Below are 16,239 nucleotides of genomic sequence, written 5' to 3'. Positions count from 1 at the left end.
CCATAGTAATTCCCATACAAACTTTGAAGGGCTTGTGCAGTCTCAATTTTCAACCAAATGAGCTCAAATTTTGGGAGGAGGCATATAATCTGGTTAGGAGTCGAATAAGCGGTGTGGAGCAAAAACGATTTTTTGAACCACGCTACTAGGCATGTTAGCCAGAAGAACATCATCGTGATAACCGACAATGTGTTTTAAGGACAGACTTGTTAGAATCCCAAAATGGCCGCCACAATGGCCGACTTTGGCACCTACTCACGATTTCGAGGGCACAAATCTCTCCGTAAACAAAACCAGTGCACCTAATCTTTTTATTTTAAGCTTCTTACAAGTGAGCAAGAACAGAATAGTAAAATGCAATGTTGTTTGAAACTTGCTTCTTGAGATTTGTGCGTTTGAAGTTCTGATGCGCTGTTGAAGCGGGATTTCAAGACGTTTGTCCTTAAGCATTTTTTAAGGGAAGAGGTTAACCTGATAAATCTGGAACTCTTTCCTTCTTCATACAACGCAAGCATTCTTTGGGGTAAAACAGGGTGTCTACTCATAACTCAAAATAAAATTCCCTGAGTTTTCCAGGTTTTTCCAGATGAAATTTTAAAAGTTTATAATTAAAAAAATAACCCAAATTTTCTAAAAATTAAAAAGGGTGACCTAGGGGCAAGACACTGTGAAATCCGGAGCAACTCTGAGCAATTCTGAGTAACTCTTTTTGTTCGAATTCATTCAGAAACGTCTCTACGAAGCGGGAAATCGGGCAAGACTTCGATTTTTCACTGGTATCAGGCAACACATCGGGAAAACCAGAGTGATCCAGAGCTATCCAGAGGAATTCTGAGCAACACTTCTATACCAGAGTTACTCTCGCTGTATCTGTCTTGTCCCTAGAGAGTGACTTGGGGTATCATCGGCAGGTTTGTTCTCTTCGTCATGAGGGATTTATGTCGCCTAAATTGTCTGTAACTTGATCATATTCAGCTTGGTTGGGAATGATTTGATGCCAAATTCTGAGTTCAACAGGTTTCAAAAACCCCCCATGACGAAGAGAACAAAACTGCCAAAAATACGTAAGTTCCCCTACTCTTCAAAAATTCTTTCAAGATTTCTGAGCGTAATTCCTGGAATTTATCCAAAGTTTCTTCCTGGCTTTCCGCAGGATTCTTTCACAAGATAGTAGTAGTAGTTTGAGTACGTCCCGATATTTCTTGCAAAGGTTCTCCGATGTACTTCCAGAGATTCTCGTTGGATTCCTCCTGAAGATCCATCAAAAACTATACAAAGTTTCTTCAAGAATGTCATTGGTTGATCCATAGCCACTCTGTGTTAAGTTTCGTTCAATCGGTACAACCGCCGGCTGAAGCCAGTGTCCGTGTCTTTTTAGTGGTTTTCCGGGATAGCCAATAGTTTATGTCGGGATTTTTACCGATAGTTTTCTGACATTCCTCCGTTTTTCTCGTCGAACTTCGTCTGTAGTTGCTTTCAGGATTCCATGAGGTTTTCAGAATTCCTCCTTGGATGTCCTTAATATTTCTTCTCGGTTTTTCCTGAAGTTCCTGTCGAGATTTCTTCCATAATACTTTGCGGAGTTTCTTGCAAGATTTTATTTGAATTCCCTCGAATATTTCTCCAGGAATTTTCTATAAAGTATTTCGTATGTTATCTCAGGAGACATTCTGAGGAAAACCCGTAGAAGAATCCCTGCAATAACTTTGGGAGAAACTCCTAAAGGAGTATCCAGAATCTCGAGACAATTTCTGGTAAAGATTTCGGGAAGAATTTTGGAAATAATGCAGATAATACATATAAAAAATATCAGGTGGATCACAAGAAATCCGGCACTCTGGAAAAAAAATCTTAGGAAGCAGTTCAGGGTAATTTAAGAAAAATTCTGAAAGACATTTCAAGACCAACATCGGAAGTAATCTTCGGAGAGAAGTTCCACGAGATACTCCGAGAGAAATCTCAGGTAAAACTTCAAAACAAACCTCGCGAAAACTTTTAAGATCTTCCTGTAGGAGACCAGGAAGAACATATCGAAGAAAGCCCAAAGCAGTTGTTTGAAGATATCACAGGAAAAAAATGCAAGAAATCTCTTGAGGAACTCTTGCAGTAAATACGTGAAAACTCCTTCAGAAACCCTTGGAGGAACTTTAGTAGAAACCATAGGAATAACTCCCTTAGCAATTCTGAAAGAAATTATGTGATGATCTTCTGAGGAAGTCCCAAGAGGAACTCCGGAAGGAATCGCGTAAAATTTCCATGAAGAATGCCGAAATAAATTCCACGATTTATCCCGACAGAAATTCTCATAGAGTATTCGGGATAAATTCTGGTAGAAATCCTACGAAGATTTCTTTGAGCAAAACACTAGAGGAACTCCGGGAAGAAATAGCATCACCGTGAAAAACTCCTGAATTCCAGATTGGAATTCAGGAATCCTGGAAGAAATACGGAAGAAAATAAAAAATACCGTCAAAAACGCGGTAGGAATTTTATAAGACATCCTGGGAGACATTCCAAGAGGTATTTCTAAAGAAGTTCCAGAAAGAAACCCTGACGGAATTTCTGGAAAAAAATCCTTGTAGCGAAATTTCTGTATGGATTTTACTACCAGATTTTTATTCATACGGCCCAATGTTTTTTTCATAGAGTAAAATTTTCCTAAGTACTCAAGATATTCTCTGAGTATTTCAGGTTTTCCCTGTGAAATAAAATTCCCTGAGGATTCCCGGTTTTCCAGGGTTTTCCAGGTAGTAGACACAGTGTAAAACTATAAATTTTACATCATGAAAATACCCAATAGAAAACAAAACCACAAAAGAGTAGTTTGTTGAAGGCTAGGCTTGGAACGATATGGGAGACCCTTAATTTGCCGAATTTCTCAAAGTTTCATATTTTGCAGTTCCAGTTGCTGGTCTGAGATGATACATACTGGAAAATCTCTTGGTGTGTTCAGAGAGCAAGCTACTGAGAGCGTTCCCACCATTTTTTTTTCAGAAACATGGGAGAGATATCGTACGCTCCAGACATCTGAATCCTATTTCAACCAACTGTTGAATGCTGTGATTGACTACAATAGCGGGCATTTGAATTGGTTTCGGTTATTTGTAGTAAATAGTAACTGTTTATTTGCCATAAATACTGTAACAACCCATGGATTTGGATTATAAATTCAATTCACGATAACTTTTGATTTCGTAGCTAAAATGTTCTCAAATTTTCAGTAAGAATACTCGAATACCATACGTTTCGAATGTTGAATTCCGAATTTATGAGGAACAGGTTGATGGCCACGATCGTGATACAACCACGATTGAATATTCATAGTTCAAAGAGAATTTCATTGAAAATCGCCCTAAAATTTCAAAACGCTCTAACTATCAATTCCCTCGATGAAACATTTCCAAATTTTTAGAGATGATACCTGGATACTAGGGATACTATATCTTTCGAATGGTGGGTACCGCTTAGATGGGTATTTTATTTTGTTAATAACGGTTTTAGACACACCGTTATATACGTATGGAATGACAATGCCGTTAATTTTACTATTGTTTTTATTTATATATGTACTAGCTATCCCGGCAAACGTCGTAATGCCACAGCTCCATAGGGACGTCCCCTGCAAATACATGTGTATGGTAGCCCCTCTTTCCAGAAATAGGAGGGGTTTCAGATCGAGCTAAGAACCATCCCCGGCCTCTAAAGTACCCACATATCAAATTTCACGCCGATCGGTTCAGTAGTCAGACAGGCAGACAGACAGCCATGGACTACTGGATGAAGTCCAGTTAGTAAAAAATACCAGCGAATTCGCCTGTTGCCCAGGTAATCCTTAATGAATTGCTTCAGACATTCATTGAACATTGGAATTCCTCCAGGAGAGTCTTCAGAGATTGATCTAAAAGTTCTTTCTAAGATCTCTCCAGAGGTTCCTTCGAGGGTCCTCCAGGAGTTCCTGCTGAAATTACTCTAGCAGTTTCTTCTGGTGTTCCTCCAGAAATTAAATCTGGGAATTCGTAAGAAATTTCTTCTTGGATTCGTCAAGAAGTTCCTTAGGCTTTCCTTATTGAAGAATTTCTCCAGCAGTTCTTTCTGATGCTGCTTCAAAAGTTTTTTTCTGTGATTTTTCAAGAAGTTCTTTCTGAGATTCCTCAAGGAGTTTCTTATAGTCTATCTTGCATTCCTCCAGAAGCTCCTTCGAGGATTTCCTCAGGAGTTCCTTTACGAATACCTCGTTGAGTTCCTTCTGGGATTTCTCCAAGATTTTCCAAGATTGACCAGAAGTTGCTTCTGGAATTTATACAAGAGTTTTTTTTTTCCTCCCCTGTTGGGGAAATTAAGCCACTGCGTACAAGAGTTCCTTCAACGATTCCTCTGTCTGGGTATTTCAACCGTAGTGTCTTCCGGTATTTCGACTGAAGTTTCTTCCGGAATAAACTCCTTCTTTTTATACTGTACGGAACCTAACATCTTGGGAGGGTAAAGAGCCTTCTAGGATCCTCGAAGATGAACCAGCCTTGGGCTGAAAATCTCTTTCACAAAAAAAAACAAACCTTCTAGGAGTTTCAAGGAGTTTCTTGAGATTCCGGGGAAATTGCTCTGGAAAAAGACGAACCAGTCAAGGGCTGAAAGTCTCTTAAATAAAGAAGACCTCTGGAAAACTCCAACATGATTTTATATGAGTGAATCAATTGATATTTTCCCAGGAGTATAGCCAGGATTCCTTCGGAAGTTCTCTTTGTGATTCTTCCAGGATTTTTTTTTTCTTTTGAAGTTCCTAAAGAAGTTCTATCTGGCATGCATCCAGGAGTACTAGCAATCCTCCAGAAATTATTATTGTGATACCTCCAGGAGTTCTTTCTGAGATTTCTATAAAGGTTCCTTCGGGAAATGGGATTCCTTTTGGAATGTCTTCAGAAGTACTTTTAACGGGATTACCAGATGGGAATCCTGGAGAAATGTTACCTCAGAGGGAGCTTTTGAAGGAAACTCAGAACAAACATCTGGAGGAATCTGGAGGAACTACAAATCCACGAAATAACACAACATTCGGAGTTTCACTATATCGATTTTCTACGGAATGGCTGTACCGTCGTTGAAGTGACAACGGGTCAGAGATTGGGTAAAAAAAATATCTGAAACATCTCACCAAATATTACGAATATCGAATCAGAAATTTTATGGTGTCATCCTCGTGGTTGCCAGCAGTTTGTGTTAAAAAAAAGTAGGTTTCTAGAGCAATTAGTTAATTTTTGATAAATCATCGAAAATAGCTTGAAAATGAGGCCTTTTTGAAATGCCATTTTAAGGCACGATGAAACATCACACTTTTGGCGGGATTGATACTTTTTAGAATCTGCCAAAAATGTAATTTAAACCGAAACCAATTTTTTTTCTCTGAAATATTTTCTTTTAGAAATACATCTTTGGAATATGGTTTAAAACATGCAATAATTCACGAATTAAATGTTTTAAATTACGATAGGCTTAGTTTTACAAAGGACCATATTTTTGCAACATATTCGATATTGTTGTCATTTTAAAGCGATTTTATTGATTTTAATGCCCAAGATCAGCAGAAGTATATTGAATTATGTTATTACATAGAAGTCAATCATTAACACATACGGAAATACGCTTATTGCAGTAAAAGTAAAATACTATCCTGTTCATTTTGTTGGAAAATGTCCTCTACAACCGTTATTTGTGGTATATAACTTCTTTCAGGGTCAATAGCAATACTAGTCTTCAATCTACTTTTAGCATGAGCACCAAGAACATGTCCTACGACAGATATTGGTGCATTTGATGAAATAACCTGGTTCACGAAACGGGCTTCAAGTGAGCCTACTCTAGTGTCTACTTCTATTCCCATAAATTCAACTATAGCCGGTATAAACTTGTTGGTACGAATGTTTGGATTTGGCATCACTTTTAAATATACTGGGAGACAGGTTTTGGTCATTCGTTGCACTTTTGAGCACTGGTCATCATTCGTCACATTGGCAAAACATTTCCGCACTGCGACGGGGTCCCAGTCATTTCCGTAGCCCCCACATTGTACCTCGAGCCGTTCCAAATCGAAACCACCAGCGTCGCTATACAGCCCTTGTCGAATAAGGAAGCACCTGAGGAGACATGCTTCATGTGGCATTTCACTAGTGTTCATAGCTGCTTGTATCAAGGAATCCTCCGGTATTCCCAGGATTGCTGCACACTCCATCAGGATTCGAGTTTGCTGCACTCTGGTGAACGGAATGAATCGAGCGGCTGTAGTATCCTCTTCTCCATATTGGTCCTTGTAACAGCGAACGTACTGATCGACAAGTCCACAATTGTTTTCGAGCACTGAAACTCTTTTAAGGCACTCTATGGTTCGATCCAGGTAACATTTATCCTCTGGATCAGGTTGGTAGAATTGCTTGATCGCAGAGTAACTGAGCTTACTCTGTTCGGTCCAAAACCGGTGCAGCAAACCGCGGCAACGAACGCTACAGTTTCCATCTCGTCCAATCAAATACCGATGGCATTCGCCGTCTGTTGAATCTATGCTTTTGAATATCGATGAATGGCGATTTGTGGTAGCCACATTTTCTATTAGGAACAGTGCACTGATCAGGAGTAAACTGAAGGTAACTAGTTTTTTTACTTGCATCGCGTCGAAAGATGTTCCTACTTTGAGTCCAATGTAGGACTTATAAATGGTTTATAAACAAACCCACCAGCAAATGCATATGATTGTGGCTTGTTTGTTTCGAAATTCTTCCGGTACAACACGTTTTGTTGAACAAACAACGGCACGTGTAGCCTCTGAAATGAAGACGTTTTATCAGTTCAAACTCGAAATTTATCTCCAGCATTTTTTCGTGTGTGTTTTCTCACTTGAAAACACTGCACATTGGGCCATAACATAAAAATAGGAGGAAGAAATATATTGGAAGTTATCGCAAAGCAATGTTTAAAGTAGATGTCCTTCCAATATTTTTGTAAGAAACCTTCAGTGGAAAGAAAATTAGTTTATTCTATTTCTTACCTCAGATGTATTTATCCATTTTTTTTAATACACAAGTTCACTAAGCAGGTGACCTCTGATTCATGGTGTGATGCGGCTTTATGCTTACCGTGCCTAGGAATGAAAGGTTTGGGGGTCTAATAGAAACCTTACCGCTAACGGAGCCTGTGGAGTACCAGGGCGCCCTCCACAGTATTTTGCCCTTACTGCGTTAACCGGAACATTGGTGCAGTGTTCCTCGTGTCTCTCCGAAACAATCAGCTGCCCTTCTTATATTTCAAACTTGAGGCTAAATATGGTTTCGCATTATGCGATTTACACAGTGCATTATGTATATCCTCACCTTTGGCGTTTTCCAATCGATACCGATCTGGTTTTATTGCTGTTGTTCTTTGTTGTGCTGGTATTGCGAAAAGTTAGGATAGCTCAGATCAATCTTCAGGCTAAAAGAACAGCAATCTTTGCAGACTTATGCAGAATGGTACAGCCCAGTACAGTACAGGTACAGTAAACATGAAATGGCAAACACGCGTCTCATGCCTCGAGCATGTGTGCTTGTCAACAACGCAATAGTTGCTACACTCATCTCTGAACTAACCACCAGAGATGTATGTGCTATCACAATCGATGTATCTGTTGGAAACTTCACAAGGAAATACGTCTATTGTTCGGTGTATTTACCGCATGATGAACCATCCCCTACAGATGCTTTCAAACAAGTCATCGCATATTGCACTTCAAAAGGCCTAATTGTTGGCAGTGATGCTAATGATCACCATATCATCTGGGGCAGCTCAGACATTAACTTGAGAGGCTCCAGTTTGATGGAGTACTTAAGTAGTACAGATCTTGCATTACTTAACATAGGCAACCGCCCAACCTTCATGGTATCTGCTAGAGAGGAACTGTTAGACATAGCGCTTTGCTCTAGTAGAATTAGTCACGAGCTTACCGATTGGCACGTGTTAGATGAAGAATCTTTATCTGACTATTGCTACATCTTTTTTGAACATTTTAATGTTACTTCGCAAACATTGCGTTTCAGGAATACCCGGTGAACAAACTGAGATCTTCTTACAGATTTGGTTGCGGCTAAATTTCATGGATACTCACCATCCATTGACACTCCAAGTGATTTAGATGATGCCGTTGATACTACAACGACCTTCATCATGGAAGCTTTTGAAGAAGCATACCCCCTACGGTCTGTGAAGATCACAAGAGGAACCTCTTGGTGGAACTCTGATCTGGCAAAACTCAGGAAACAATGTAGAAAAAGTTGAAACTGACGCCGTTCGGCTGATTCGGAGGCTTTCAGGTTGGCTCGCAAGGCCTACAGGAAAGTTCTCCGGTCTACTGAATAATCCGGCTGGAAAAACCTTTGTACAAATGTTTCCAGCTTGAATGAAGTCAGTCGGTTAAACAAAATCCTTGCGAAATCTAAGGATTTCCGAGTGAACGAACTTTGTTTGCCAAATGGCGATATGACTTCTCTGATGAGGAAGTTCTGGAATGCTTATTCAGCACACACTTCCCTGGATGTGAAGATATTACATCGTCAGATGAACCTGATGTATTTTCTTGTAGTGTTATGATTCCCTGGCTTCGGCTCGGAGTATTGTAGCTATAGAATCGATTGAGTGGGCACTTAAAAGCTTTACCCATTTCAAATCTCCTGGGGCCGATGGGAGTTATCCTATTTTGCTTCAGAAGGGATTTGATTATTTCAAACATGGTTTGAAAAAACTTCTTGTTTGCCGTTTTGCTACAGTGTATATTCCCAAATCTTGACGGGACATTACTGTGAAGTTCATTCCGAAACTAGGTCGTGCGTCGTATGAAGACGCAAAGAGTTTCAGACCTATCAGTTTGACCTCTTTTCTTCTGAAATGCTTAGTAGAACGCATTGTGGATCATCACACCCGTGATGTTCATCTGGCCAACATGCCTCTTCATGTGAACCAACATGCTTACCAAGGTCCCATGTGACTCTTTTACACAAGGTTGTTTACGATATCAAGAAGGCATTCGCTCAAAAGCAATCCTGATGGCGTGTTTTGTTAGAAATCGAGGGTGCCTTTGACAACGTGCCTTTCGATGACATATTGGAAGCCGCACGGAGTTATGGTATATCTCCAATGATTTCCAGTTGGATTCGCCAAATGGTCACCAACATCTCTTCTCGACATTGCATCAGGCAGCGATTGTGGAGTGTTTGTGGATGCCCCCGAGAGGGAGTCTTGTCACCGCTTTTGTGGAATCTCGTAGCAGATACGCTATTGGGACAACTCAATAATATCGGTTTTCCTACTTATGGTTTGGCCGACGACTACCTGACACTGTTGCGTTAGTTTTGTACAGTTTGTATTATGATGACTTATATAATGCTAGGGTTTTCAGCCTTTTGACACGCGGAGGACTTCATATAAAAAAAATGTTTTGTGGAGCACCCATAATAGCGCCAATAAGCATACCTCATGACATACTTAGTTTTATATATTCACCATAATCTCATACTTCCCTTTCTGATTTCATCTTCTATCTATATATATAAAAATGATTTTCTGTCTGTCTGTCTGTCTGTCTGTCTGACCGCTATGGGTTTGGAAACTACTGGACCGATCGGTGTGAAATTTTGTATGTGGGTGCTGTTGGGGCCGGGGAAGGTTCTTAGCTTGGTGTGAGACCTCTTCGGTCTTTGGAACGGGGGGCTCCCATACAGGTGACTTCACGGGGGACGTCCATATGGAGTGTATGTCAAAAACACAGTAGGCAGGCAGTACGACGTTTGCCGGGACAGCTAGTTTTTTATAAATATCTCACGATAAGCGGAGTAAATGGAGATATTTTTTTACAGATCCCTTAGCCATGACAGCATTTCTCTCCGTAACGTGGGTAGATCACCTTAGAATGGTTCGTTGCGGTGTAAGATCTACCAAATCAAATTTTGATCTTGATATTTACCGAATTTATAAATATTTCAAGATCAAAGTTTGATGCAGTTTTTTTTTTGTTTTGTAGCATTTTTGTTTCAATGTACTGCTAATTAACATTTTATTTCAGCAGGATTCAGGTAAATTTATCGTATGATATAAATAAAATTGTAAAAATATGTAACTGTGGCGAGCGTATCACTAATATGTTGCTTATTTGACGTACGATGTAAATATTGTTTTATTTTTCAGAATAACAACCGAAAAATCAAAGCAAATGCCATCAAGATGACGAGGAAACCAGGATGAATTGGGCAAACAACTAATTCGAAGCAGTCTAACAATGGTATGCCTGAACGTTTAACAAGCGTATCCTTTGGAGTTTACCCTTCCACTAACAATACCCAAGTTCCCGTGACACCTAGGCCTGAGAGATGGTAGAGCTGTCTACATTTTTCATAGGTGTCCAAAACTAACCATCCTTTCCCATCCCTCAGCAGTCGCAAGGACGTGGCCAGGACAGTGCTCGACCATTGGAGGTTTGCGTCAGTCTTGTCTAAGAGTCAGAGATTAGTCCCAAATCTTTGTGCTTTGGTTCGGACGGGGAGGAGGCAACCCTCATAACAGCGGTCTAGGACTGTACCACCTACGAATTTGTGCGACTCGCTTAATGCTAATGCTAATGCTAATCCCTTAGCCATGACAGCATTTTTGGGAGATGCATGCAAACTGCCCATTCGCCAGATTTTTCCTCAAAGCTTTCTAACAATCTTCTTTCAGCTTTTCTTATGACTTCCTTACCGAGAATTGTAATATATTTTTGGTGGATGCCTTATACAGTATGCGGCAGGAAAAAATGCGAAAGTGTTTTTCAACTTCAAACCTCATTTTCGTCCATTTGACATTAACCAATCTATGTTTCAACGTTCCATGATCTATAATAGGCTAGTTTTCTGAAAAGTTAATTAAAAAATTTCCCATTTTGGTCACTAACCTTTACAGGGCGGCGCCTGAAGATGAAGACAACCAGAATTTTCAAACCGCAGAAAATCGCACAGGTCGCTAAATTTCGCATCTGATAAAACAAAATTTTTGATTTTCTCTACAATATCATCAAATATATGTACTTATTTCATCTGCTATGTGAAACTACATGGCTCTGGATCAGTGTGGTCTGATTGTTCATCGAATTTGAGCTAACTTTGTTACTGTTATAGTCATTTTGTTTAATGACCATTGGGCGCGCAGTTTATTGATATCCGCTAATTAGGCCTACATTATCACATGTTAAACATAAAATGTGTTCATTTTTATTTTTCAGTGCTAGAATATAGACATTGACTGATACACTGTCATGAAAAAATAGTCATATATATCCCATATTTAGCGTGTAATAGTGCCTTGAACTTTTCGCATTTTTTCCTGCCGCACCCTGTACTATCTTGGCGAGTACTCAACTGATTGAGTTCCAAAATTTGTAGCAAATTCCATAAAAAAGATCATTGTAATGCTTCGGCAGATTACTGAGAAGATGTGTGATAAATCATTTCCAGCGCTGTCATGGTAAAAACAGAGCAAATATCTGCTGAAATTTCTGAAGTATGTCTAGGAATATTGAAGAAGTCTCCAAAGATATTTCCGAAAGTATCGCTGAAGAATTCTCAGTAGGAATTTAAAAGAAAACTAAAGAAAATTCGAAATGAATTCCTGAAAAACAGGCATATTTTAAGAATCCATAGATGGATTTTCTGAAGAATTTCTAGAAGGAAAACTTGAAAAAAAACACATGGAAACTCCTGGTGGAATAACTAACAATACCTTTTAAGATATTTTTGAAAAAAAAAATCCTGGAGAAATCCCCTAATAAAAATCCTAGACAATTTTTTTAATAAATATCTGCAGGAATCTATAGAGAAATTCCTACTAGAGATACGCTTGGAGGAAATCCTGGAGTAACTTCTGAGAAACTACATAGAGGAATACCCGGCGGAATTTCTGATTTATCTATTTATTTATTTACATATAATCCATCTGACTTGAAAATCTCAAATAAAAAACCTAACTCAAGACAATAACATTTACAATAACGACGAAAGATTAATCTTATTTTTAAAGCTTTTCGACGATTCTTCAAATTCAAACAGGAGTATTGTGTTGTTCTTTGCTGTGCATGCATCGCTCCTGTAGGGGTGAGTATGGCAGCATAATCGATCGCGTTCGCTATTGTCTCGAATAAAAATTAAAACAATAGATGCGCTGGTGTTTTAGTGTTCAGTATTGTGTTGTTCTTTGCTGTGCATGCATCGCTCTTGTAGGGGTGAGTATGGCAGCATAATCGATCGCGTTCGCTATTGTCTCGAGTGAAAATCAAAACAATAGATGCGCGGGTGTTTAGTGTTCAGTATTGTGTTGTTATTTGCTGAGTATTGTGTTGTTCTTTACAGAGAAGAACATTAATCAAGACAACTAGATGATCGGCATTGAACCACAAAAACCCCACAACAATTAGTGAGATCTTTCCAATATTATTTATTGATAAATAATTCTACTTCAGTATATTTACTTTATAACTGCATATAAGTTGAAAATTCGCTATTTTCAACATCCTTTCATCTATTGGAAGATGCTTCAGTTCTGGGCTCTTTCTAAGTTGATGAAGGGATTTATAAATGCTTGCAAGGACTTGGCCAGGTGTGTGGAGCTGAGTGAATCTATGACATTGTAGATAGTAGCGACATCAGCAATGTCAATGGAAATATTCAACTTTGCAACTCCATCCAAGATTTGTGCAAGTATTTATGCTATGCTATGCTATGCTATGCTTTTCGACGATTCTTCAAATTCAAACAGATACTCAACCAACGTGAATGTTCTTATCATCTTCGACATGCTCAGCATCGAGAGAAGAACAGGACAGTCTACTTCATTCCTTAGCAGTTTAGCCACAAACATCGCTTGTTGAACTTGACGTCTTTTCTGTAGAGTATATATTCTAAACAATTGGCAACGAGCAGCATATGCTGGAAGATTTTGCGGATCACGCCACGGTAAATGGTGAAGAGCTAGATGAATGAACCTCCGTTGTATTCTTTCTATCTTCAGTGTCCAGGAAACATCATTGGGCGTCCAAACAATAGCAGCAGTCTTAAGAATAGGGCAAACTAGTGCGCAGTACAAATACTTCCAACAGTGGGGATCAGTGAAATCTCTAGCAATTTTCGAAATGAATTTCAATTGTCGATTGGCCTTGGCGATTACAGAAGCATAGTGGGATTTAAACGTCAGTTCCGGGTCTAATATTACTCCGAGATCGGTCTTTTCCTGGGAATCCCGATAAGAATCTCTGAAGAAAAGTGTAGAATTTTCTTTGAGAATTTTCTAAAATTTTCTTAAGAAACCCTTGATGCAATTTCTGGAAAAGAAATGTCTTGATGGAATGTGAAGAAATATTGGGAATTTCCTTAATAATCTTTTGTAGAATTTCTAAAACAATCCTTGGCGAAAATTCTTTAGAAAGCTTCTGGGATTTTTTTAAGGAATTCTGAATTTCTAATTCTCAATGTATCCGTGAATCATGTTCTAGAAAAAAAAACTATGCAATATTTTTGAGAAAGTTTATGGTAGGTTTTTAAGACGAATGTTTTGAAAAACTTTTTTAGGAAGGATGTGGAATAATCTACGCAAGATTTTTTGAAAGGAATTCTTGCAGTATTTACTAAAGGAATCCATGCAACAATTTTTGAAGCTATCCGTACAAGACTTTCTCAAGTAGTTTTGTAGAAATGTCTGGAGGACATTCTAAAATCTAAAGGAATCTCTAGAAGATTTTGTGAAAGAATTTCAGACTGAATTCCTTTAGGATTTTCTGGATGATTTTTAAAGTAAATCTACGAGGAGTTTCCAAAGGAGTCCCTGAAAGAATTTCTATAGGAGTCCCTCGGAGATTTTTCAGGAACTCGTTAAAGATTTTTGAATCCTAGGATAGATTTCAGTGAGGGGCCATGAAAGAATTATTGAAAAATCTGTGGAAGTTTTTTTAAAGAAATTCTTAAAGAAATTTGTAAAACAAAAAATCTTTGGAGAAAAAATTGAAGATATTTCTTAAGAAATTATTAGTCCAGATTATAATAAAAGCCATGGGAGATTTTCTCAAGAAATCCCTCGAAAAAATTGTGGAAGAACCTCCAACACAGTTTCTGTAGGAGTTCTTGCAGAAAATTTCCGAAGGGATCTCACATTTTTTTGAGGGAGTCCCAGGAGGAATTGTTAACGATGTCTCAGAAAAATTTTCTGACAGAAACTTAAGATTTTCAAAAAAAATAATCTTGGAGCAATATCTGAAGCAAATCCCAGAGAAAGTTTTGTAATAAATCTTTGAAAGATAGTTTGAGAGAATGCTTATAGGAATTTCCGGAGGATTTATCGGAAAAAAATATCTAGAAAAGTCCCGAAAAAATAGGGTAAATCTTTGGAGGATTTTCACTGAAGGAATTCCCGCAGAAAGTCATACACAACTCTTTGCGAAACTTCTGGAGAAATCCCTATTATGACTTCCTATATGTTTTTAAAATGCTAAAAATAAACTGTTATTGGTTCTCGAGTTTCTGTCAAGCACGAATTTGTGTGAAATGACAAGCACTTCCCTAATTTGGACCAGTCTACCACCAGCATATGGTTCTAGATCCCCGTGCCTGGAGGGTGCTGCGCTGCATCCGTACCGGTGGTGCTGACAACAAGTAAAGCACCATCCATCGCCGACATCGACCTGAAATCGTTATCAGTCTCTGCTTTCATGGTCCGCGGAACAACCATGAAACAACCGCGCCCGCCCGTCGTCGTACCTGAATAGATAGCGCAGCGACGAATGAAGAATGCACCACCACCCATCGTCGAAGACTTCAAAGCCCACGCGGGCACGTTCGTGCAAAGAAATTAAAAAAAAACAGTCGTTCCAGCAACAAGTCATCAATGTCGAAGGCGGTACAATTTCTTCATCAATCTAGCAGCAGCAGCTAGAGAACAAGAGTGAGAGGAAAATACATCATCGCCCAGCCGATTGACTGATATGGCGAATAATGGTTGCGTTGCGCGCCCGGATCAAAAGTTAATTGAAACTATAAATATTATTTGACTTCATTCGGTGCTGCTGGGTGTTAATTGACGATAGGTATGTTGATATTGGATGGTACTTCCATTCGCGTAGTACAGCCCAGTTAGAATGTGTTACACCAATTGGTACGCAACCTTGAGAGGAGATTTCTGCGTTTGGTGATGCCTCTTACTTGAAGGTGCGTTGTATTTATATTACACAGAACACAGATACGAATTGGCGTATTTCACGTGTTTCACAGACGGCTACATCCAATATGGGTGTGAGATGTTTACCTGGTGCGAATATGGGACTAGGAATCTACTGCGAAGAAAAGGAGATTGATACCTAAATCATGCTAAGAGGGCTATTCATAAAACAAACGTGAGAATCACCACACTCTGGTTCACCTTTTTGCTTCGCACCGTCCTCCGGTGGCGTCGTGATTTCAGTTGATTGATAGTGGATGACGAATGAGGAATTGATTTGGTGTTAGGGACTGGGACATCAAGGTCGCATGTCGTATTCAGGTTGGTCATTACTTGTACCTATTTTATATTGAGTGGTATATGGCTAGTAATGTAACTATCTCTAACCTCACTGCGACGGAGATTGCTTCGCAATAGTATTCGATTGCTAAATGAACTTTTACTTGAAATAAATAAGAAAGATTATGCCTGTCCGATAAATTAACCCATCTCTTCCCATGGTTGCTCTAGAGCCGTGGTCACCAAAGTGCGGCCCGCGGGCCGCACATGATGTCCAGTTCTCTACGTTGCCGCAGAATTCCTATCAATGTTTCTTACGAAAGTTGTTCTGCTCCCGAAATAATCAAGAATAACGTGTTGAATGATTCACAGACCGATCCAGACGTTGCAATACAAGCAGTTGAAAAATGCGCCTGAGGATCACTGCTCTAGAGCATGGGTTTGCAAACTTTTGTAATGTGAGAACTTCCGAGCGTCCGCCATTTTGACTGCTACCTGTGCCTACAAAGTGCTATCCCAGATCCTTTTCCATCATCTGTCACCTAGACCAAATGAGCTCTTGGGAATTTATCAAGTCGGCTGCATTGACGGCCGGTCGATAACGAACCAAATCTTCTCCGTACGGCAAATCCTTCAAAAATGCCGTGAATACCAGGTCGCAACACATCACTTGTTTATCGACTTAAAGGCGACATAATGACAGTACGATCACACAGA

At 39.3% G+C, this 16,239-nt stretch overlaps 2 protein-coding genes across 2 annotated transcripts in view; both read right to left on the bottom strand.

Annotated features, from left to right (window-relative positions):
* LOC109623121 (cAMP-dependent protein kinase type I regulatory subunit) overlaps positions 1–16,239 on the bottom strand; it is a 269,309-nt gene that overhangs the window by 242,214 nt on the left and 10,856 nt on the right. The gene's annotated exons all lie outside the window — the stretch shown is intronic.
* Positions 153–9,161, bottom strand: LOC134288664 (general odorant-binding protein 45-like). The gene has a single exon (XM_062854184.1). It carries the CDS (start codon positions 6,653–6,655, stop codon positions 5,639–5,641), a length of 1,017 nt encoding a protein of 338 aa, XP_062710168.1. The 5' UTR covers positions 6,656–9,161; the 3' UTR covers positions 153–5,638.

Source organism: Aedes albopictus, chromosome 2 (assembly GCF_035046485.1).
Source record: "Aedes albopictus strain Foshan chromosome 2, AalbF5, whole genome shotgun sequence".
Classification (NCBI taxonomy): Eukaryota; Metazoa; Arthropoda; class Insecta; order Diptera; family Culicidae; genus Aedes; species Aedes albopictus.
This window is presented reverse-complemented; position numbering and strand designations above follow the sequence as displayed.

What these genes read in the sequence shown, in the direction of transcription:
- LOC134288664 (XM_062854184.1), bottom strand. Translation starts at nt 6,655, where the DNA reads ATGCAAGTAAAAAAACTAGTTACCTTCAGTTTACTCCTGATCAGTGCA.